We start from the raw sequence: 26,144 nt of genomic DNA, 5'->3' as shown, positions 1-26,144 counted from the left end.
GTTATTATTTATTATTGGTAAAACTTGTACCGTTCGAAACTTGCCGCCATTGTGTAGTAATGATATGGAATAGCATTACGTATATCTCAAACTTGATAGCGTAAGGTTTAACGTAAAACTAGAGAGCATAATACGTAGTACTGTTATCCTTTAAATTTTTATTGTTAATTAAATTATATTTAAACACAAATCATGCCCCAGACTGGAGCAGCAAACCAACATGCGCAAAGTAGCGAAAGTGCTGTGGTTCGGGGGAAAACCGAAGGGGGGTGATTCTCCAATGCATCACAGTCTAAAAAAATTGTGCAAAATGAGACATGTTTATGGATCTCTCTCCAACAGGACATGATATAGTCATGGAGGATGTCTTTGTGTATGCTAAGTAAAGAGAATGTGAAGAAATTAGTTGCCAGCTCAGCATTCTGAATGGCCACTATAAGAGTTTGAAGAGTCAGGTAGATACCCTCGAAGGAATTAAAATTGGGGGCCCCATCAAGCTCTCAGCTGCCCAACTCAACACCAGAGCTCACTCTTATGCACCAGGCAACACAATGGCAACCCTCAGGGCAGAATGCGCTGGTCCCACAGGAGCTAGTTATTGTTGGTGACTCAATTGTCAGGGAAATGGGAAAATATATTGTGCAAAAAGGATAAGTGGAATCAGACCAGATTATGTCTGCCAGGGGAAAAAGTTGATGACATTATAGAGCACATATCTTTTAAGGCAGCGTTTCTCAAACTGTGTTCCATGGAACACTAGTGTTTGGGAAAAATCATAATTAATAATGAAAAGTATATGTAAAAAATAAATTTTGAATATTTGTAGCGTACACCACTTTTGTATCATTATATTTAACATACTTTTTTTTCTATTAATATACTGGGATAGACTGCAGAACACTTTATTTTGGTGGACTTTTATATAGGGAAGTATTAGATCCTTGAGGTTGTCACAGACATTCTCTCAGATATGCCAGACAAGCTGTACTTGCTACCTGGGAGTCTAAAACGCTGATGGAACTGATATTCGGGTGACACTCAAGTCAAGTGGACCCAATTTCGGCGAAGTCCGGACGGCCTTTGACAGCCAAATCCTCTGCTTGCATCTTCACGATGGTGTGGCTGTTAGTAATCCCGGGTATAACCTCCATGCACAAGTACATGGTGGGTGACCACCCAGGTGTGAACCAACGTAAGCAGGGGTCGAGGTGTGGCGCCCACATGTAGGAATGCTGCCCCTCTGTTACCAGGCAGTACTAGGTGGTAGATGACTCTCATCAACCGGTGAAATACAACCACTTTGCTTATTAGAGGCTTGAAGGCTTATCTCTAGAGCTAAGTTCCGGTCAACCCTTCCCTATCTCTTCCATCATGCAGTATGATTGATGACTTTTGAGTCATCAATCAATATTCCTCATGTTGCGAGGGTACAGCTCTAAAACGGTGTTCGCAGGCCATCCACTAGTTAGTACACCGGACCGAACCTATTGGTAACTCTCTAGGAGGCTTCCGGATCAGCTAGTATATAATCTTTCTACCTCTACTCTGCCAGATAGTGACTGGAGAGAGTCCGAGTAGTGTGTATGCAGGGAGCATTGTCGAGGCCCCGTTATGTCAAGGATCTGGGTATATTCTTACCACATGTACCCCATATCCAAAAATTTCATTACTTCATACAGCATGTCCCATTCACTTTTTCTTACTATTGAATACGCCATGAATTGTCAAACTAATAGAGTAAGCTTATCTGCAAAAAGATCTAAACCTCCCAAGCACTTCCTAATTCATTTCACAAATATACGTGGTCTCAATTCTAATCTCAACGATGTCCATTTCCACTTGCAGTCTGCCAAACCCCATGTACTTTTTCTGACAGAATCTCAGTTATCGGTTGATTCAACTACTGCTCATCTCAGATGCCAAAATTATTCGCTGTATGATTCCTTTCGCCTCAAAGGTGGTACTTGTACATACGTCCATTCTGACATTCCCTATCAGATACTTGGCAATTTGGAATCTCCTCTCTTTGATCTTCTCTGGCTTAAAATCTCTCTATCTCATTGTGTCAAATTCATCTGTTGTCTCTACTCTTCTCCCAACTCCACTAATCACTTGGAGCTCTTTGACTTTCTCCAGTCCAACTTTCCTAACAGTGAGGTAATTTTCCTTGGTGATTTTAATGTTCACAACTCCAGCTGGCTTCCGTTTTCTAGTCACACCGACACAGCAGGTCGAGATGCTGAGGCTTTTGCAATTACTAATGACCTAGCACAGATTGTTCATTTACCTACAAGAATACCAGACAATCCTAATCATACAGCCAATACGCTTGATCTTTTTCTCACAAACAACCATTCTAAGTACACGGTCGAAATGAGAGGTCCTTGAGGCACTTCAGATCACAACTTGGTGATTGTCTCTTCTCCAATGGAACCTTTATCTCATGGTATTCCTAACCTTGTGTTGTTTGGCATTACAAGAATGCAAAATGGGATGACCTGCGAGACTTCTTTTCCTTGGTCGGATTACTGTTTCAAAACTTCTGATGTCAACGTTTGCTTAGATCGTGTCGGTGAAATTATTCTTGCAGGAATGGAATCCTTTATCCCACACTCCACTTTAAAATCTCGTCCTTTATCTAAACCTTGGTTTTCCAATAAATGTGCTAAGGCTGTTCAAGAGAAGAATGTTGCATATCGTAATTGGCTTGTTTCTAATTCTTCAGTTTCATTTTCTGCCTACACCAAAGTTCTCAACAATTGTAAAGCAGTTATTATTCAGTCCAAACTAAAGTTTGAACAGTCTAAGAGTAGAAAACTTGCTTCTTGCCCTAATGGTAGCCGAGCATTCTGGTCTCTTGCCAAAGCTATTGGGGGGGGGGGGAGAAAAATTATAAAATTAAAATCTCATGTTAGATAAAAATAATATTAATACATAATCAGGTAACTGCACTAATCAGGGAACTAACTTCAGGGGACCACACCTGATCATGTATCAAAAACTGCATTTCTATACTTGTCCCTACTTGTGGAAGAAGAGGAATTATAAAAATAATTAAGAGCAAATAGGAGGGTAAATGATTTTTTTTATTTTTAAAATTCCTCTTCTTCCACAAGTAGGGACAAGTATAGAAACAGGTTTTGATTTATGATCAGGTGTAGTCACATTGCGTTGCGTTCAGTTGGGGTGATTTCGCATTTGCCTGCCATTTCTTGTAAACCCAAAGGCGAATTGTGTATGATCAAATTCGTGTAGTGTAAACGTGTTATACGAGGACTGACTGTATTTGCATGTATGCCAATGCTAGGAGCATAGTAAATAAATTTGATGAATTTGAAGTACTGGTCAAGTCATCAAATACTGACATGGGGATAGTGGAGACAGTGTCACTCAGGCATAAGTGAGGTTGAATTTGAATATGGGGAGTACAATGTATGCAGGAAGGACATTGTGTATATTGTCAAGCGGCACTGGGGATTCCCACACACCACATAGTATACATTGCGACACTGCAACTCTAAATTCCAGAGATAGTGTGAGCTTTAATGTTTGCGTAGTGTTGGGTTATGTTGATCTACTGTTCCTTTGGCATTTAGCCACTGGGTGGTCACAGGAAGACTGCCCACCTAGAAATGAGAAAGGTAAAGGGATAAAGAGGCACTCCTGTGGAATGAGCCCATTATTCACTGCCCCCCGTAATTTCCTACTTCTACTTTAATCATGTGGATCCATTAATGGTGAACCAGGGTCATGAATACTCTAAAATCCTCATTAAATATTTTCTAATAAATTATACATTAAAAGCCTTAAGAAATGTCTTAACAATAACATTATCCCGAAGAGAAAAATGCTGGAAATATCCTTATATTATTCAGAAAACTTCGTTAGCTATTGTTAAATACAAATTACAGAAAAGATCTCGAGACAAATACAATTTATTATGCCAAATACACTATTATAGATTCTGGCTAAAAAAAAATGAACATGTCACATGACTCATGGTCTAACTTGTGTAGATCAGAATAACACATTAATGCTAGCCAAAATGCAATAAACGAAAGACACAACAAAAAATGGATTGTGCTCACATGCAGAACACACAACCCTCGTTCAACATCAGTCGTGAACCTTTCGTCCAAATTTTTCACCCACAGAATTAGCCGCTCTTGAATGCATGTTTAATTTTGCTACCAACAATAACCGCTATCCCATTAGGGACAGTATAATCGAACTACAGACCAAACTAGAAAATCATCTTGACAAGAACTGGTTGATGCATGAGACGAATGACATCATCAACTCACATATTAGAACATGTCCCAACATTAATACACAACAGTTGCAAATCTCCGGAAAGACACCGATATTGTTATTCAAAAAGCCGACAATGGGGACACTACTGTAAATTTAGACGAGTCCACATACAGAAAATTTGAGGAATTCTTTTGGACAATGACACTTACAAAATCAATAACACATACAATCTCTAGACTGAAATATCAGTTAGACAATCTTCTCAGACAACTTAAAGCCGGCAAAGAAATAAATTTATGCACTCTAAAAAACATAAGCATGCATTAGGAACAATATTTTGCCGTACATGTTTGGGACTGTCATATTACACAAAGTAGGCCATCCATTATGGCCTGTAATCTTATATAAAAAATCAGCATTCGCTAATCTATCATCATTTTTTATTAAAATAAAAAGAGGTAAGAACTGCAATAATAAGCTAGTAATTGATGTACATATGTACATGTTATTCTTAACCAATGATTATTAACTTCCTCATATCTTATAAATTAGCCATAAAATACCAACCTAAATTTGGCATTTTATGGCTAATTTGTAGTAAATCTACCTTTTTTTTTTTTTTTTTACCTACAGTTGCAGGTACTAGTAATCAGAGTCAACCAGGAATTAAAGATCAAGAGATTTGGAGTATAAGAGAATGTGCTGCAATTTTTGAGAATAGTTTGTATGCATTGAAAAAAAATATTCAGTCCCTAAGTGTAGGAGGTCACCTAGTTTGGGATAAGGTTAGTAACTGCTGTATTCTGTAATTATCTTCGATACTATTTCATTTATTAAAGCTTGTTAATTTTTAAAGTTAGTAAAATTATAATGTTAAGAACTTGCCCATATCATAAGTTTCTATTATAGAAGTTTTTATTGTAAAGCATAGTAGTAGTAATGCATATAATCCCTTCCCCTCCAGCTCTTAATCTTTTACAAATATGTGATATGAGTATTATCCCTTATAAGTAATCAAATCTCAATTTTAGGACAATAATGACTGCATGGATTTTGTAGCTGCCTGTGCAAATATTAGAGCCCACTGTTTTGACATTCCACAGACAAGTCGATTTGAAATTAAAGGTGAGTAATTTTGTTATTTGATGGAAATTGTAAAATGATGACTCCAACTTCTATTGATCAATAGAGAGAGAATTTTCTAAAGCATAATTTGAACAAAAATGCAAAACTCATATTTTTAAAACTTAAAGAGAATATTCTCTGCACTTTCATCACTAGAAGCGGTTTCCAGCCATATTTTATTTGTTGTAATATCCCTTGGTTGTGTCATTATCATGCACACTCTTAGTTCTGTGCCAATCACCTTAGTCCTGGGTACAGAACCAAAAATCATATTGGTAAAATCTGAAAAGATTCTGACAGCAAGTACACTGAATAGTAATGTCACTACTAGCTAGTTTCTACTAGCCATACCAAGTAAGTCACAGCACTAGTTGCCTGCAGGCATACTAGAATGAATACAAGGGCCATTGTATCTGCTGCTTTTAGTGTATAAGAAAATTCGCTTTGTATCACAAATAACATTGTTTAAGTTGCTTATATAATTGTTAGATATACCCTATTATTATTGTTATTAATATTCATGTGCTCACCTAATGAGGCTTCGTGTGATTTTCCCCCACCCTGACCTATGGAATATACTCCGGTACAGCTGCACTAGAGAGACAGATCGAATTTAATTATTGATGCTAACCATCTAGATATCAATTCCTCTGAAAACAAAATAAACAGCTGTTTTTTCTTTCATAAGTGAAGGCAAAACATTTCTTTCCATCTTGAATCAGATTTAACATATTTCTTCCAAATCTGTTGTGTTTTTCTTAAGTTCTGTACAGAACTAGTAATGTTGCTTTGAAATCATTAATCATCATCGTTCTGCTATTCCTCAGGTCGATGTATGAAGCCTTGCCACCATGCCCTGTCTGTGTAGTTCTCTCCATCGTTGATATCACTCCGGTTTCCTCCTCAGTGACATCGGTCTTTATCATGTCTTGCCATCTCATTCTTGGTCTTTTGTCCCTTAATTGTAAATCAAACATTCTTCTTCGCAAAGAAGAACATTCATCTTCTTGACATGTCCAAACCAATTCAAACAGGACCTTACAATCTGCAGTTTTTCAACCTGAATTCTCTCCCTAATCACATCTTTCCAGCTATGCTCCTCACAAATCTCATTTCTGCCCCCTGAATTATGCGGCCAAGTTTCAGATGCATACACATCTGAAACTTGGACTGATATATAGCCTTATTACACTTCGGTGGTATGTTCCTCTTCCAGATCAGATCTCTTGTCTACCTATAGACATTCCCGCCTGCTTGTATCCTTCTCCTCATTTCTTCGTTTATCACTCCAGTCTTTGTAATGGTGCTTCCTAGATATTTGAAGTTGTTAACCATTTTTAGCTCTTTCCCTTCCATTGTAATGTATCCATCAAGCTCACCACTCCAATTTAGAACCATTACTTCATTCTTCTCCTGACTGAAAGCCAGTCCAAATTCATTGGCCGTACTGGCCCCTATATCAATTTGCTGTTGCACTTGTTCCCTGCTCCCTCCCCATATGCAGAGGTCATCTGCAAAGAGCATGACATTCATTTGGTCCTGTCCAAGTTGTTCCACCACTCTACATTGCACATCATTCACGACAGCTATGAATAGTAGTAGTGACAGGATGCCTCCTTGCCTCAAACCTGATGTTATTTCACTCTCCATCAGCCCCCAACACTGTTCTTACTTTGCTCACTGTATTGGTGCACATATTCTCAATTCTCTCCACAAGATGTTCCTCTATTCCCAAATTTCTGAAAATCCACACTTTCTCTCTTTACGGCAAAGTTTCTCCCACACTTTCTCTCTCTTTACTGCATCAAACGCTTTCTTTATATCCAAAAATCAATAATTCTTTATTGTGTTCATGACACTTTTCAATCAGTTTCCTGATGCAGAAAATTAGATCCACCGTCGATCTGCCAGGCCTAAAGCCATACTATTCCTCGGCCATCCTATTTTCAATCGTTCCTCTTATCTTCCACTCTAACACTCATACAGCTTACTCACATGCGATGTTAGTGTGATGTCTCTATATTTGGAACACTCTTTCCTGTTTGCCCTTCTTGAACAAAGGGATGATCAAACCTTCTTTCCATTCCTTCGGCACCTGTGTCTCATCCCAGATCTTACGGAACAGTCTGTATCTCCCTGGTATCCCTGCCTTGCCTGTAGCCTTCAGCCTCTCTCCATTTATCTCATCCATATCAGCATTACCTGTCTCGATGTATTTCCATGCCTGCACTACATCATTCCACGTCAAGTCTGTCTGCTCTCTCTCCGTATCTTCTCTTCCATACCCTCTTCTATGATCAACCTGCCTTTGTCCCTTTTGCTGGCTGTCCTGCACGTTCAACAAATTTTCAAAATTCTTCTTCCATGTTTCTCTTATCTCTTCATCCTTGGTTGTTAGGTTCTCATTCTCATCCATCAAGTACTTGCTCTGTTCACCATCTCTTCTTCTATTCTTCACCATACCATACAGCGTCTTTTTATTATTCTCGATATCTTGTTGTAGTTTCACTCCATCCTTCTAACCACAGTCTTCTCTCCTAATTAACTATCCTCTTAGCCTCTCTCTTCACGGTTTCATATCTCTCTTTATTCTCATCATATCTGTTCTGAAAGTAGGTCTTTAATGCATTATTCTTGATTTTCACAGCCTCTCTTGTCCTATCATTCCCACTATGGGGTTTCTTTCCATCTCCTTCTATTGCTTGTCCTTCCACAAACCTGCTCTGTCAGTCCTACTGTACAGTCTTTGAATGCTTTCCATTCTGATTCCACACTGTTCACCACTGTCTTAGGTGCAACTTACCTAAACTCTTCTCTGAACATTGCCCCTTTTTCCTCTTCTTTCAACTTTCACACCCTTAGTTTTCTCTCTCTCTTGTTCCACTGTCTTAGGTACAACTTTCCTGAAATCTCTGAACATTGCCCCTTTTTCCTCTTCTTTCCACACCCTTAGTTTTCTTTCTCTTGTTATTTTGATCCTCTTCAATTTAGGGAATCTTAAAACTCCAACAACTAGCCTGTGATCACTACCCAAGGAGACACTAGGAATGACCTTGACACTTCTGTGTCGCTCTTTATCCAAGAGTATATAGTCAAGGAGGGATTCCTGTTGACCGTCCCAACCATAATCTTTCTCTTCTCGAACCAGGTGTTTCCTATGGCCAAGCTGTTCCGTAAACAGAAATCCAACAGCCTGTCACCATCATCATTCCTAGGTCCCCAACCGTGTGGGCCCATAATGTATTGTAGTCCTTGTCTCTGCACTTTGACCTTTGCGTTCAGGTCACCCATGATAACAATATCTCCACCTATGATGTTCTCTTTGAGCTTGTCCTCAAACTCCAGCTTCTCCATTTCTTCGCAACCGGTTTGCAGTGCATAACATTGTACTGTCTTCAATGTTTTGCTGTCATTCATTTGCAGTTTAATTGACATGAGTCTGTCACTGATATTATTCACATCCGGTAGCCTTTCCTTAATCCTGTGGTCTATAATGATGGCAACACCCTTCGTCGCTATATCACCCCCAAGACCAATATAGGTAATAGCCTCTTTTAACTCTCTACACCGATTTCCTTTCTTTTTTGATTCACTCAATTCAAGTATGCTTATTTTTCTGTCCTTTAAGATGTCCACACACTCCTTAGTTTTTCCTGACAATGTCATAATATTGAGTGTGGCTAGTTTAATATATGTCATCATCAGCTGATCTAATTGGTTGCAGATACCACCATGTCTGGACTAATTAGCTCTGAGGCTTCTTTTTCCATTGAAGGCAATAAACTTAAGCTGCCAAACCTGTCGCAGCCATATGGATGTGGTAGCTCTTATTCAATGGTGAAGCTTCCTCGTGATGTCGCAGTTCTGTTCTATCCATGTATATCCAAATCAACAACTTTACTTGTATGTCTTGATATTCCCTATCCCTTTCTTCCCAGATTCAAATAACCCTTAATTGTAAAGATGTAAATTAACAGTAAGATGAAAACACATTAAAGACATCAAATGTCTTTAATGCGAATTTGAAGCTCAAACTTAAGAACAAGTTTGAACTTCTACAGACTGCTTGGGACCAAGATATCGATGAGGAATATTACAACTTTCTGAAAGTGACGAAGTCCAAGAAACCTATAGGTAAAAAGAAATCCAAAGAAGAAAAAATTAGTCAAGAAACACTTGTTATGATGAACTGAAGATGACAAATGAAGAGCAAGAAAAATACAGACAACGAGAAAATTGAGTATACTGAGTTATGCAAAGCCATTAGAAAGAGACTCGGAGAGGACATAAGAAAATTTAACACAAGAAAAGTAGAACAAGCATTAAGGGAAAACAAAGGATTTAAATCAGCAGCCATGAGCAGTAATACCGAAAGACAAATGATACTGAAGCTGAAGAATAGCGATCGTGTACTTTTAAATAGCAAAGAAGGCATAATTCAAATAGAAGAAGACTACTGTAAAGAGTTATAAAAGGAGCAAGGGAATGATGCCAGCAGTGAAAAAGATGGATCGCAAATTAGTAACACATACAACGTACCTGATATCCTTCCTGATGAGGTAGAACGTGCATTGAAGAAAATGAAGAATCAGAAAGCCCCGGGGGAAGATGAAGTTACTGTAGAGTTGTTAAAATTGGAAGGCACAAAAACTGGCAAGACTCTTCACAAAATGCATTAGAAAAGGTGTGACGCCTAAGGAGTGGAATAATGCAATCATAGTTTTGCTGCATAATAAAGGAGATAAATCAGAAATTGGAAATTATAGACCAATTAGCTTGTTATACACATCTACAAGTTGTTCACAAGGGTCATTATTAACAGATTAGAAAGAATACTTGTGAGAATCAACCAAAAGAGCAAGCTGACTTTAGGACAGGATTCTCAACTATGGATCACCTTCACGTAATGTCACAGCCAATGGAGAAAGCGAATGAATATAAAACACCATTATGCCTGGCATTTGTGGATTATGCAAAGACATTTGACTCCATACAGCATAAGGCAATGTTTTGGGCACTGGAAAGACAAGGCATAGATACCCTATATATTATGATTTTGAAGAAAATATATCAGAATGCTACCTCCTTTATTAGACTAGACAAAGACAGTAGTAAATTTAAAATTGAGAAAAGAGTTCGACAAGGAGGCACATCTCCGAAGTTGTTTTCTGCTGCCCTTGAGGAAGCTTTCAGAAGATTAGACTGGTTGCAGAAAGAAGTCAATGTGAATGGAGAGTACCTAAACCATTTACGATTTGCAGATGACAATGTGGTCACAAGCCACGATCCCAAAGAATTAGAGGAAAATATAAATCAGTTAAGCAGAGTTAGTAAGGATTGTGGACTAAAGATAAATATGGCTAAAACAAAAGTAATGATGTACAAGTATGCCACAGAAAGGGATATGATGATTGAAGGAGCAGTAATCGAAAAGGTAATGCTAATTACTAATATTAAAAAAGAGGTAGAGGCATTTGATGCAAGAAAGCAAGCTTATGCAGCATCAGCCAAAAAAAAAAAGAAGAAAAAACCACTTCCACTTCACCCCTATGTTCGTTCAAAATACCTGTCCAGCTGAGCCTTAAACTTATTTAGGCTATCAACCTCCACTACAAGGGATGGAAGTCTGTTCCACCAACCAACCACCTGCTGGCTAAAGGCAAATTTCTGCACATCTATCCTACATCTGTCTTTCCTCAATTGAAAAGGTGGAGTCATATACTTATCTGGGAGAAGTCATTAGTTGTAATAATGATAAATGGCTGGAAGTCAAGAGAAGAATGGATTTTGGATGGATGGCATTCGGGAAATATAGTCACATACTGAGGAGCAATATTCCAATTTGTCTGAAACGTAAAATAATGAAACAATGTTTACTACTCACCATGACTTATGGAAATGAAACTTGGGCTCTCACCAAAAGAATGGATGACAAGCTGAGAACTACACAGCAAAGAAGGGAATGAATTATATTGGGAATCAGACTGTTAGATAAGAAGAGAAACACATGGATTAGGCAGCAAACTTAAGTAAAGGACATTCTTATCAAAACTAAAGAACTAAAATGGTCTTGGGCGGGACACATAGCTCGAAGACATGATGACAGATGGACTAAGAAAATAACAGAATGGTATATACCCAAGAGGAGCTAGAAGAAAACCTGGCAGACAACAACGTAGATGGACAGATGAAATTCTGAGTTCGTGGGTAGTAAATGGATGGCCACTGCACAAAACAGAAGGAACTGGAAAGTTGCTGGTGAGGCCTTCGTCCTGCAGTGGATTGAAAATGGCTGATGATGATGCAGTAATTTTGAGTGAGGAGGCCATAGAGCATGTTAAACCATTGAAGTTACTTAAGAGGGCATCATCGGACACAGGAGAGATTCCTTTGCATTGGAAAAAGAATATTGCAACATATTGCAAATACATTAAGGTGGTTCTAAAAGTGAAGCAATTAACTGCAGACTGGTATTTCTTCTTTAGTGGTTGGTAGGGAAATTCTTTGAGACAATAATCAAGAATGCAATCTTGATTATTGCCTCAAATAGAGAACAAATTATACAGTTTATTTGGATTTTAGCAAGCATTTGATTCATTCTCTCATGAAAGTTTTCTGTATAAGCTGAAACATTTGAGATTACTGGAAAGATTCTAATATTAAAAAAATACTCCATGAGGAAGGTTCCAAGTTTGATGAATAGTGAAGTTGCCACATTACTTGAGCAGAAAAAGGTGGCATGGAAAGGTTACAGAGCAATAAAAAGTACTGAAGCCTATAACAGCTACAAGATGATCTGTAATACAGCCACAGAAAAGGTTTGACAAGCAAAGGCAGTTTATGAGAAATCACTAGCAAACAGAGCAAAGAGGGTGGGGGATAAAGAATTCTTCACATATATAAATGCCAAGAAGAGCAGGACAAACCAGATCGGACCTTTACGTAAGGGAAAGGGGATAGTATTAAATACACCAGCTGCCGTTGCAGATGAACTCAACAGTTATTTTGCATCGATATTTACAAATGAAAAGCCTTTGTGGCAATGGGAAATTGTGGGAGCAAAGTTGATATTGAAATTTCGCAAGATTATTTAATGAAAAAACTTTCGAGCCTACAGGCCAGTAAGGCTCCTGAAATTGATGGAATATATCCTATAATTTTAAGGGAGGAGGCAAATGAGTGCACTGAACCATTGAGGCTAATTATGCGAGCATCACTAGAATCTGGGGAGATTCCGTTTGGATTGGAAAAGTGCCAATGTATCTCCCATACATAAGGGTGACTCTAAGAGTGAAGTGGGAAATTATCGACCTGTCAGTCTGACTTCAGTGGTAGGGAAAATTGTGGAGGCAATGATCAAGGGTGGAATTCAGGATCATTTGGATCGAATTGAAATTCTCGAGGATACTCAGCATGGTTTTGTAAAGGGAAAGTGATGTTTAACAAATCTCGTTCGCTATTTTGAAAGGGTCATTCACGAGCTGGATTTAGGGAATAATTTCGACATTGTTTATTTAGATTTCAGCAAAGCTTTTGACTCAGTCCCACATCAGCGGTTGCTTTATAAGCTGGAACAGGTTGGAATCACTGGGAAAATCCTTAGATGGATAGCAGGATGGCTTCAGGGCAGGAGGCAGAGGGTTGTGATAAATGGCTATTCCTCAGATTGGGTTGATGTAAGAAGTGGGGTTCCCCAAGGATCAGTATTGGGACAACTGTTGTTTTTAATTTTCATAAATGATATCGATGAAGGGTTAGAGGGCGTGATGTCTAAATTTGCAGATGTTAAAATTGGTAGAGTAGTTAATGATCTGTCAAGCTGAGCTTCTTCAGAGAGACCTAGATAGACTTCAGGAATGGTCAGAAAAATGGCAGCTATGCTTTAATCCAACAAAGTGTAAGGTATTACACTTTGTTGGATTAAAGTTGTTGGATTACTGTTTCCCAAGATTCACTTGGGAAACAGTAATCCCAAAATAACTTATTTCCCAAGATTCACTTGGGAAACAGTAATCCCAAAATAACTTATTCACTTGGTGGAGTTCAACTAAACCCAGTACTGGAGGAAAAGGACTTGGGTGTTATAATTCAGTCAGACATGAAATTCTCTGAGCATTGTAAACAGGTTGCAAGGAAGGGCCATGGTGTCCTATTGATGATCTATCGAACTTTTGCAAGTAGAGATAGGGACGTGATAATCCCATTATATAAGGCTTATGTTAGACCACACTTGGAATACTGTGTTCAAGTATGGAGGCCGCACCTAAAGAAAGATATCGAGCTTCTTGAAAGGGTGCAAAGACGGGTAACTCACCTGGTGAGATCGGCAAAAGGGTGTCCTTATGAAGAAAGACTTTGAATATGTGGGTTGCAGAGTTTGGAAACTAGACACCTTAGAGGAGATTTGATTGAGGTGTTTAAGCTCTGAGAGGCATCAGTAAAATGAATGAGGACGAAATTTTCAAGATTATAAATGATGCTGGGGACATAATAATGAGGGGACATAAATTCAAGTTACGGGGGGAAATGTTTAGATTGGACTGCAGGAAGTTTTATTTTAGCCAGCAAGTTATAAATTACTGGAATAAGTTACCTACGTGGGTGGTAGAGGCTGACAGTTTGGGGAAATTCAAAGGTCATCTGGGTAGTACCTTCGGGTGAGGGAAGCGCCTAGGATGATAGGTTTAATTTCCTTTTCTTTTATTAATTATTATTATTTTTTTATTTTATTTTATTTTATTTATCGTTGTTTTATTCGGTTTTTTTTTTTTTTTTTTTTTTGGCTGGTGCAGCATAAGCCATAGGCTTTCTTGCACCATGCGGCCAATACTAATACTAATGGATTGCAGGGTGACTGCAGAGGGTTATGATTAATGGATACTTTTCAGATTGATGTAACATCAGAAATGCTATTCTTTAAACCACTGTTTTTTCTGATTTTCACAAAAGACAATGAAATAAAGGGTGTTGGAAATGTGATGTTGGTTTGCAAATGGTTTAAAGATTAGGAGGGTTGGTAAATTATCAGTGCCAGGCTTCTGAATCACTTGACCAAGCTTCAAGAATAGTCAGAAGAGTAGTGGCTATGTTTTTATTATTGAGCTTCTTGAAAGCCAAAGATAAGATGGGCAACTGATATGGCGAGATCAGCAGAAGAGCAACTCTACATGAAATGAGTTTGATTTTGTAAGCTACAGAACTTGACAACCAGACACCTCTTTGTGGTTTATAAGGCACTGAGAGGAGTTGTTAAAATGAATGACTGCAAATTTTCACTGTTATTAAGAATTCTTGAACTAGGAGCCATAAATTCAGAGTAGAGGGGAGGAGATTTAGACTTGTTTGTAGGAAGCTTTCTTTTAGCCAGCAAGTTTTTAATTACGGGAACAACTTGTCTCTGCAAGTGGTTGAAGCTGACATCTTGAAGAAATTAACAGGTTAACTTGATAATTACCTTAGTTAGCAGGTAAATGCAAAATTTTTATTTTATCTTTTTTCTTTTTTTCCTTCCTCCAACAAAGAGAAAGCCTGGGGCTTCCTTCCAGTATATGGCTAATACTAAAAAAATGGGTAAGAAATTATTACAGTCATGAAGAGTAAACCTGAATCTGTTAGTTACTTCCATTTTCCAGTTCAGAAAACTTGTAAGAATGTGAAAAAACAAAACTTACCCCTGCACTTCATTAGTGTTTTGCCAAATAACTAAAAGCAAAAACAGATTAATGATAATCAACAGAAGAAAACAATTTTAAAGTAATAATAGAGACAAAAGCATTTTGTGCAATGGTTAAACATGAAACAGTGTATTTAAATTCAGCACCAGACTTGTCAACTAACATTTAAGAAATGCACTTTTTTATATTATGCTAAAACAGAAAGTAATACAGTGAATGGAAGCTTCAGTGGTGCTCAAATAATTGCATTGCTTGCAAAATTCCCTGAATTTTGTGAAAATCGGTAATATATCATATATATTTTGTAATAGCATTACTCTATTGCCTCATCCATCTCTAGCAAGCTCTCTTAGATGATGTCATGTGCCATACATGATTGCATCACCCTAATGGCAGTATAAATACAGTCCATGTGCCATGAGCCCAATATTCCATGCTATTTCAGTGGCTAAGTTTTCACAATTAGCACCATGAACCAAAAGTGTTGCTGCTGCATTGAATGCAGAGGGACATTCTACACATGAAGTTGCTAAAAGGATTCACTGTAATCAGTCAACAGTGGCACATTTATTACGAAAACTATCAGAACTTGGCAGTCTAAACAGAAAGGAACTGGACATTCACGAATTCTTCTGCAGCTCAGGACATTTCTGGTTTCAAAGATCCTCATTGGCAAATCTCAAAACAGCATGGGAGGAGGAAAGATTCAGAATTAAAGGCAAGTGCTGCTATGATACGTAGATGCCTTTTCTCGTCAAAATTAGTAGCATTTCACCCAAGAAAAAAAATACTTTTGATGCAAAAAATAAAAGCTGTGTCTAAAGTGGGCAATAGAGCATGCTAGTTGGTCTGAGGATCAGTGGAAATGTGTTATTTTTCTCTGATGAATCAAAATTCAGTTTTCATGGTGGACCAGACTGTTAGATGAAGAAGAGGAATAGAATTTCATTTTGACTGTATCATCTCCACAGTAAAACATTCTGCATCTCAAATAATATGGGACTGTATTTCACTTAGAGGAGTTGGTAATCTTGAATTTTGTGATGGGTACAGTTAATGCTGAGGTTTACAAGGGCATTCTTGAATCAAAATTACTTCCCACAATTAGAGATCACTATCAGGATATTGTCAATTGCATTTTTCAGAATGACTGGCATTTCATAGAGCCAAAACCATAAGTACTACTTCATAAAATTTGAAAAGGTTTTAAATTTATGAAACTTTGCTCTCTTGCTTAAATAATTAATTTATTTCATTGTCTTTACTGATCACAGGTATAAAAATGGTTGAAAGATGAATCAGTTCATACAATAACATATGAACAGTCCGGACTTCAATCCAGTTGAAAAAAATTGTTGGAACAAAATGGGTGCTTTCGTAATGCAAAAGAAACCAAAAATACTTAGCAAATGTAGGAGACATTAATCAGTGCTTGGTACCATGAGATTTCTGAGGAATACATATAGAACCATATTCATTCGATGCCAACGAAATATTAGTATGCATTTTGTTGTATTTTTTTTAGTAATATAGCTGCCTGTCCCCCTAGTATGAGCAAAATAATGAAACAATCACTGCTTTCATAGAATTTTTTTATTATATGAAGCAAAAGTAACATGCTGTTATTTCAGAGAAAAGTACTATTTCATTCTATTTTTATCCATATGGCATAAAAGTAAATTTTTCTGCAATTAATAGTTTCATATGTGTATTGCTATTATTTATGTTATTTTAGCTATTTTTAAAAGATAAGCTGCCAGTACAAGGAAAAATGACTAAAAAATTAGGTGGTGGAATTTTTTTGAGCACCACTGTATGCTACTCAATTTGTACAGCAGTCTTTACTATTCCGTATTAAAGGTTGCTGCTCAGATTGGAGCACTGTGACATTAGGGACAAGTTATTGCTATGGATAAAGGGATGGTTGAGTGGGGGAAGACAGAGTGGTTATTTATGAGCACTGTTCTTCTTGGACTACTGTAATTAGTGCAGTGACCCCAAGGTTCATTGCTGGCCCCAGTGTTTTCTGTATTTATTAATGATTTTGGTGAAAGAACAAGTTTACAGATGATATGAAGGCAAGGTGATTATAGAAAAAGATCAGGGTATGATGCTGCAACAATACTGAGAATAATTAGTCAGATGGGCTTAGAACTGGGGTTTAATATTGAAAAATGCACAGTACTGGTGGTCCTACACTCAGAGTAATGGAGTGTAGGACCACCAGTACAGTAATGGAGAAAGAAAAGGACTTGGGGATCACCATTACCCAATGATATCCATTTTGTTGCAATTTTCTTAATGGCAACATTATTATTACATCATTTCTTGTGAATGTAATGTTGATGTTATGTTATGTTAATGATAATAAAAAGTTAAATGAAAAATGGTGCAGAAGATTGGAAAGTGTAAACTTTTGTTTTTTCTTGTACGTTAACTGTTTTAATTATTTGAATAGTCTTCATTCAAATCAATGCTTAGTTTTGATACACCTGCTACTTAGAATATATCTATTAATCGTTATATTTATGTATACAGCCATGGCCGGAAGTATTATACCTGCTATTGCAACTACCAATGCAATAATTGCTGGCTTAATCGTGATGCAGCTTTTTAAAGTTTTAAAAGGAAGAATAGAGAGTTGCAGGACAGTAAGTGTATTTGATCTTTATTAAATATAATTTAAATATATAACAAATATAAAATACTTTGTTTTATTTATGGTGATGCTTTTTCTCAATCTGTATAGACTGGGTTAAAAAGCATAAAGTCTTTACAAGTTGCAAAAGTAAATATTTAAAACATTTTAAAGTCCTGTAAGCTTGTGAAAACAAGTTATTTTTTTATTTATTATTATTATTTTGATAATTTGATGATTCTTGCTTAATTAACATAAATTGTAGAGCAATTGTAATAACTTCCAGCAGTAATCCCAGGCCAGCCACAAGACAGTCTACCAGACTGAACCTATTGGTACCTCTGTAGGAGGCCTCCAGATCAGCTAGTGTATAATCTCACTGCCTTTACTCTTTCAGATAGTGACTGCAGGGAGTCCAAGTAGTGTATATGCAGGGGGAAAGCTATGTCAAGGAGCTGGGTATATTCTTACCATGTGTATGCCATATCCAAAAATTTCAATACTTCATACAGCATGTCCTCTCCACCTTTTTTTACTTCTGAATATACCACGAATTGTAAAAATAATAGAACACATTTATCTGCAAAAAGATCTAAACATACCAAACACTTTCTCGTTCATTTCACAAATATACATGGTCTCATTCTAATATCAGCGATGTCCATTTCTGCTTACAACCCCCATGAATTTTTTCTGACAGATTCCCAGGTATCAGTTGATTCAACCACTGCTCATCTCAGTTGTTTGAATTATTTACTGCATGATTCCTTTTGCTTCAAAGGTGGTACTTTTGCTTATGTCTGTTCTAATATTCACTATGAGAACTTAGTAATTTGGAATTTCCTCTTTTTTTCTCTGGCTTAAAATCTCTCTACCACATTCTGTGGAATTCATACCTTGCCACTATCATTCTCCCAACTCCACTAATTACTTGGAACTCTTTTGCTTCTCATCAAATTTACTTTCTCCAGCCCAACTTTCCAAACAGTGAGGTAAATTTCCTTTGTTATTTTAATATTCACAACTCCAGCTGGCTTCCGTTTTGTAGTCAAATGGACCCAGCTGGTTAAGATGCTGAGGCTTTTGCAATTGCTAATGACCTCGCATAGATCATTCATTTACCTACCAGACAATTCTAACCACACAGCCAACGTGCTTGATCTTTTTCTTACAAACAACCCTTCTAGTACATGGCTGAAGTGAGTGGTACTCTAGGCACCTCGGATCACAAGTTAGTGATGGTCTCTTGCTCTCTCATGGCATTCTCAACATCGTGTTGTTTAGCATTACAAGAATACAAAATGGGATGATCCGCGAGATTCTTTTCCTTGGTCGGATTCAGTGTTCCAAATCTTCTGATGTCAACATTTCCTCAGATCGCATCGGTGAAATTATTCTTGTAGGGATAAAATCCTTTATTCTACATTCCACCTTAAAATCTCATCCTTTATTTGAAAATCTTTCTTTTGAAAATCATCCTTCATTGGAAAACCTCAGTTTTTCCAATGAATGTGTTAAAACTGTTGAAGAGAAAAATGTTGCATATCACAATTGGCTTGTATCCAAATCTCCAGATTTTTCTGTCTATACAAGATTTCAACAATTGTAAAGCAGTTATTAATCAGTCCATACTATATTTCAAACAGGATAAAAGTAGAAAACTTGCTTCTTGTCCAAATGGTAGTCAAGCATTCTGGTCTTTGCTAAAGGCTATTTGCTGCAACTTTAGCCCAGAGCTGTAATGTGAAATTCTCTTGCTCAGAGAACTTCACATTACAGTAGACAGTGTTGCCCAGTGACCAAGGCAACATTTTACACCATGGCATGCCCACTCTCTATCATGCAATTTTTCCCTTAATATCGGGGGAAAGGCAAGCACTTCACCATCTGTCTATCTACAATTCTATGCTGCCCATCAATCTACCTACTCTGATTTTCTGCCCAACTTTACTGATGGCTCGAAATCAGAGTCAGCTGTAGGATCCACTGCTGTCTTCCCAGATAGCACGGTTTCTCAGAAAATTCCTCAGGAGTGCAATATATACACAGCAGAGTTGTATGCTATAGAGTTAGCCCTGCACCACATTAAAAGTAATAATTATCAAAGGTGTATGGTTTATACTGACTCACTAAGCACATTACAGGCCTTATCCATAATCAGATATAATTCCAATCCAGTCCTGTCCAGAGTCCTGCAGAAGTTGTTTACCCTTTGTGGATCTAAATTTGATATCTGCTTCTGCTAGATCCTAAGCCACATTGGGATCAAAGGAAATGATCTGGCAGAGGCTGCAGCCAGATCAGCCTAATCCCACAGCAGTCACAGCCCGCTAGTCACCAGAGTTTGCAACAATTGTAAAGCAGTTATTAATCAGTCCATACTATTTTTTGAACAGGCTACTTGCTTCTTGTCCAAATGGTAGTCAAGCATTCTTTATAGGAGTATACAGACTATGGGCAAGTGATAAGAAATGCATTACCCACCCAGTGGCAACGATTATGGCATAGACAGTCCACAGAGAAGTTGTATCAAATTAAGCCTGTATTCCAAAGATGGCAGTCTAGTCTGTGCAGGAGTCGTAGAGAAGAAGTTGTTCTAGCTTGCCTCCACATAGGACATAGTTGTCTGACACACTCTTTTATGCTCAGGGCTGATGACTCTCCTAAGTGTGAGTACTGTGACACCATTTTAACTGAATGCCCACGTTTTAGTCATAAACGACATATCTTTTACTGCTTTTAACCCATCTGAGTGAGCACTATACACTCAGTCAATGACTACATGTCAGCTGTTTTTAACTATTTAAAACTGATAAACTTATTTAGATAATTTTAACATATACTCTTTTGTTAACATATACTTTTATTACATTTTATATATCATTTGTACCTTGTTGACTGCTCTTATACATATTTTGTACAAATCCTTTTCTGACATAGTTGCATTGACCAATATTCCTAGGTAACTGTAATATTTTAACCTTTGTTTCTGTACTTTTAATGTCTACTTATTTATCGTGGTTGATGCATTATAGCCTAGTTTGCTGTTGCGCCAGTAAACCCAAAACCAAACAAGAAAAAGCTTTAGCCCATATCTGTTCACACATCTATCAAAACTAGATGGTTCTCTTGCCACTTCAGGAAAAATTAAGCTGACCTGCTATCATCCTACTTTTCTTCCAACTCATGTGTTGATGATCTTGATAAACCAACTCCCAGCATTCCCAGTTCACTCCATTGAATGTCCCCTGCGGCCTTCTGTCAGGATAATGTCAGAAGGATTTTGATCAATCCTAATGCTAAGAAAGTTCTAGGTTCTAATGGTATTTCTTCTCTTGTTCTTAAAACTCTTATGCTCCTGAACTTATGACTGTTCTGTGTCACTTTTTTTCACTTTTCTTACTCCAAAGGTGTTTTCCCTTCTGCTTGGAAATTTGCTCGCATCCAGCTAGTTCCTAAAAAGGGTGACAAAACCTTCACAGTTATCATCCCATTACAGTCTTCTAACTTCTATTCATTTCTGTAGTAATGAAAAAATCAATTCACTGCCAACTCTTAAACTACCTACAAACCTTCCTTCTGATCATCGATCACCAGTATGAATTCTGTCAATGTCAATAGCTTATATTACCCATCCTGAAATACCAACAGCAAGATTCATTAATAAATAAAGGGACACCAGCCCAAACTACTGACTGGCATATGAACACAAATGCCATTCATCACATGGCCATTTTTTGATGATTTGAATTGTAATTTTATCTTGATTTAATGTGTTAATTTCTGTAGTTTATACTTTTCTGGAAAGATAGTTTTATTTCTTCAGCATGAGTTTTATTTATTTTAATGAGTTTCTTATCTCATTGCATCTGTTTTTTATGTTGGTCAACTTTTCTGTTTTACCAGACATGAAATGGCACAGCTATTTTATTATTATTAGCCATATAGTGCAAGGAAGCCTCAGGCTTATGCTGCAGTAGCCAAAAAAATTTCAGAGTTGAGAGAGAGAGAGAGAGAGAGAGAGAGAGAGAGAGAAGGAATCGCCAAGAAAGATGACATCGAGCTCAGGACCCTGGGTGTGCCAAACCCATACTCACCAAATGTGAGCCCCTGGGGTTAATATGTCAAGTAAAAGAGAAAACAAGTATAAAAATGATTTGTTTAATACACTTTTGACTTCAGGTCTTTCAGTCTCGCCTAGCTCTTCACTGATGAGATGACAAAAAAGCACGAAAACTGCCAAGTGAAAAGTGGCATTTGTGTTCATATGCTGTGGTCAATAGTAATCTTGTCATAGCCCGAACTAGCTGGTATCCTTTCATTTATTAGTGGATCCCATGCTTTGTATTTCAATATACAACGGTTATCTACCAGTTAATCTGAAGAATGGGTAACATGTCATTCCATAGCATCCATTGGTCAATGGTACAAGAATGATGTGCTAAGCACCACAGCACACTTATGAACACTCCAGTAGTCATTTGAGCTGCGGCCAAGTTCAGTAAATATCTGTCCGTTTTTTTTTTTTTTTTTTTGTTTTTTTTTTTAGAATTAGCTACACCCACCTACATGGCTCTCATTCTTGTGTCTCTACATCAGCTGGCTGACCTTATATTATTCAAACACAGGCTGGCTGCCATGAACAATGACAAATTGTGACATTTAGGACACTTTGTAACTGTCCCAACATCTACTCGTTCAGCTTGTACATGACATCTCGGCTACTGATATTGTATGCCCAGTCTTACTCCTCTTCTTGCTTTGCATTCACCTTGCTCACGTTGTTCATACTTGCTGGAAGGAGACTGTTCAAATACTTTTGGTAGGATAATTTAGAGGCACATTAAATACTGATAAACTGAAAAGCATTCAGTATCAATATCAATCAGACAAAATGATGCAAGGAAGCAAACTTATTCTGTATTTAAAAAAAAGAAAAAACACACGCTGATAATTTGTCTACTATGAGAAAGCAACCATCCATTTTGTGTCCTGAAATTTGTTAGATTCTACCTAGAGTAAAGTGCCATTTATCAAAATGACCACCGCGTATTGCACACCAGCAAACTTGCTGAGATAATCTTCTTGTGCTTCCCAAAATTTTATATTTGTGGACTCTTGCTCAACTTAAAGTATTTGCAGATAATACAAAGGTTGGTATGGTTGTTAATGACAGTAATGGCAGTGTGCTACTCGAAAGTGATCTAGAAAATTTGGGCTGATGGGCTGAGAAGTGGCAACTGAAGTTTAACATTGACAAATGCAAAGTACAGCATATGGGTAGAGGTAACCCCAGAAGATTTCTGAGCAATGCAGACAGGCTGCCAGAGCAGGTCATGGGGTTTTGTCAATGATATACTGGAATTTTGCTAGCAGGGAAAAGGAGGTGATTATCCCACGTGCAGTACTCTGCACTTGTCAATGTTAAACTTCAGTTGCCACTTCTCAGCCCATCTGCCCAAGTTTTCTAGATCCTGTTGCAGTAGCACACTGCCATTACTGTCATTCTTGATTACAGACTAGGTTATATCTGACATAGGCTTCTGTGTTGCCTGATAATTTATATGCATCCCATGCATTTTTCTTCTCTGTCACAAGTCTTTGTATCATCAACTTGAATATTGTAACACATAACTAGAAGTGTAGTGGATAGTATGGTTTTAATTGTGATAAATAAGTAGCTTAAAGATTCTAATCACTTGTTGGGCGCATATTTTTTTGTGTTTAGCTGAGAAATTTTACTTTTTCGTAAAGGTATAACTAATTTAAAAGTGTGATCATAACAGTATAGCGTAACATACCGTGATGAGCCAAAACATTATGACCAGCGAGTCGTTATGCCAATCAAAGCAACTGCAGGTGAACTACAGCACATGCGTGGGTCAGGACACGGTATAAAAAACACGTGATACTGAGCTCCATTAATCAGTGTTACTCTTGTTCTTCAGATGGGAAAAGCAGCAGACTTATGTGAGTTTGACAAAGGCCAAATCATAATGGCCAGACGACTGGGTCAGAGCATATCCAAAACGGCACGGCTGGTGGGACACTCGAGGTCAGCAGTGGTTAGTACCTACTGCAAGTGGTCCGAGAAGGAAAAACCCACAAACTGCTGGTGAGGTGTTGGATGACCACAGCTCATCGATTCTCGAGGTGAGCGAAGGCCCTCCCGGATGGTATGTGGCTACAGTGGGGCGACTGTGGTGCAACTCGCTGGTAATTGGAATGCTGGTGACGGGAGTAATGTGTCACAACACACAGTACATCGAACCCTGCTGAATATGGGGCTGCATAGCTGCAGGCCACTTCGAGTGCCCATGCTAACCACGGTTCACTGGCGACAGCGCCTACAATAGGTACGCGAGCATCGAAACGGACCTTGAGTGATTGGAAGAAGGTCGTCTGGTCAGATGAATCACGTTTCCTGTCGCACCACGTGGACGGCCGGGTATGTGTGCATCGTTTACCTGGGAAAGTGATGGTGCCTGGATGCGCCATGGGATGAAAACAAGCCGGTGGTGGCATTGTCGTGCTTTGGGTGATGTTCTGCTGGGATACCCTGGGTCCATTCATCCATGTGCCAGGCACTCTGATGTCTGCCACCTACTTAAACTAGAAGTCTCCTGGCTCTGATCTTTTGGAGCCAGAGATTGTCAAGAAAGCCGTCGAAACCATTCCAGAGGTGCTTCTTAACCTATACAACCACTGCCTCAAAGAAGCCCTTTACCCCCAAGCCTGGAAAACTGCAAACTTGTGCCTCATTCCCAAAAGTCCCAACAAACAACAGGACCTTCCAGGGTCATACAGACCCCACAGCACTCTTATCAATCCTGAGCAAGCTCTTTTAGCAGTTATTAAGAAACAGAATAGGGACCCACTACACTGCAGCCGGCCTGCAGTCACCCCAACAATATGGATTTAGGAAGGGTTGCTCAACCCTGGAAAATATTACTAATGCTGCATCTACCTCAGATCAGAAATACTTTCTGGTCATAGCAATAAACTTTGCTGGGGCATTTGACACTTTATGGTGGCCAAGCGTCCTGGCCCGACTCCAGAAGGCCAACCTACCATCAAATCTGTATCAAGTCATCAAATCCTACCTGTCGAATAGGTTCATGACAGTCAGAGCACCATATTCTTCAGTAGCAAGAGAAGTATTCAGAGGATGCCCACAGGGCTCAATCCTGGGTCCACTCCTATGGAACCTGGTTTTAGACGGTTTTTTGAACCTGCAACTCGGCGACGTCGTTCCCCTAGCCTATGCGGATGATGTGGTTCTGATGCTGCCTGGGAGATCTAGGGTGCAATTGGAGAACACCGCCAACAGAGGAATAGAAACTCTAGAGGGCTGGGCTAACAACAATAACTTGAAGATCTCATCCTCGAAGACAAGATCTATATTATTAAAAGGAGCCCTAGACACCAGACGACCCCCTCAAATCAAGATACAAGGTAACAATTAAGGTTACCACTGAATTAAAGCACCTTTGAGTCGTACTAGACTAGAACCTGAGCTTTACACCACATATAGTGCACTTACGGAAGAAAATTAGAGGATACTCGGCACTTTTTGCGCGAATCACATGCAAGGAATGGGATTTGAGGAGAAAAATCCTCAGCCTCTACTATAAAGCTATTTTCCTGCCAGCAATTACATATGCTGCTGGAATATGGTATCGCAAGGCTACCACTGCAGTGAACCGGAAAAAATTGAAGACTACGCAGCGACACATACTCATAACCATCTCGAGAGCATGTAACACTGTAAGTACCCACGCACTCCAGGCCCTAATGGGATCCCTCCCTCTGGACCTGGAGATTGTTAAGCATGGGCTACTCTATCAACTAACCAAAGGCAGAACGGCAACATGCCTCGACTACACCACAGATCTGTCAAATGATCCCAAAGTAGAAAAGAACAGTCTCTTCGCTTACCTCCAACAAACTTGGCAGGCCCGCTGGGAGACCTCCAGCAAAGGTGCAATAACTAGAAAATTTCTACCCAACACACGGCTGGTATACCCAGATTATCCACTGTGGCTCTCACCAGGACTCTACACCAACTACCTGCTGACAGGACACGGGGCCATTAGAGACAAACTACAAGGATTTGGACTGAGTGATACGCCGTTTTGCCTCTGTGGTGAACATGAAACGTGGGAGCACCTAATGTACAGTTGCCCACTATATGAGGACCTCTATTGCAGGTTCATTACTAGAACACAGCTTAACTGTAATCAAGAAGACCGCACCATAACTGAAGTTGACACATACAAGGCATTCGCGCAGCTGGCCCAGGACCTCTTCACAAGAAGAAGGATGCTCCCACAGCCTCAACCACTGCAGTAAATAACCATGCCGTGCAGACCAGCAGAAAGTCTACGCAACCACGGAAACCTTCCCAGATGATGAACTGACACCAGGGTGAAACAACCAAGGAATTAAACCTC

General features: G+C 38.6%; 1 protein-coding gene across 1 annotated transcript in view; it reads left to right on the top strand.

Moving 5' to 3' along the window:
* Positions 1-26,144, top strand: part of Uba2 (Ubiquitin-like activating enzyme 2) — a 368,774-nt gene that overhangs the window by 213,742 nt on the left and 128,888 nt on the right. The window contains exons 10-12 of the mRNA XM_090382009.1: positions 4,888-5,039; positions 5,286-5,379; positions 17,592-17,704. Of these exons, the coding sequence (XP_090238135.1) occupies positions 4,888-5,039; positions 5,286-5,379; positions 17,592-17,704 (359 nt within the window). The remainder of the gene's footprint in view (positions 1-4,887; positions 5,040-5,285; positions 5,380-17,591; positions 17,705-26,144) is intronic.

Source organism: Mastigoproctus giganteus, chromosome 9 (assembly GCF_048544385.1).
Source record: "Mastigoproctus giganteus isolate SK-2022 chromosome 9, ASM4854438v1, whole genome shotgun sequence".
Classification (NCBI taxonomy): domain Eukaryota; kingdom Metazoa; phylum Arthropoda; class Arachnida; order Uropygi; family Thelyphonidae; genus Mastigoproctus; species Mastigoproctus giganteus.
Note: the sequence above shows the minus strand (reverse complement) of the source record. Positions and strands in the feature narration are given on the sequence as shown.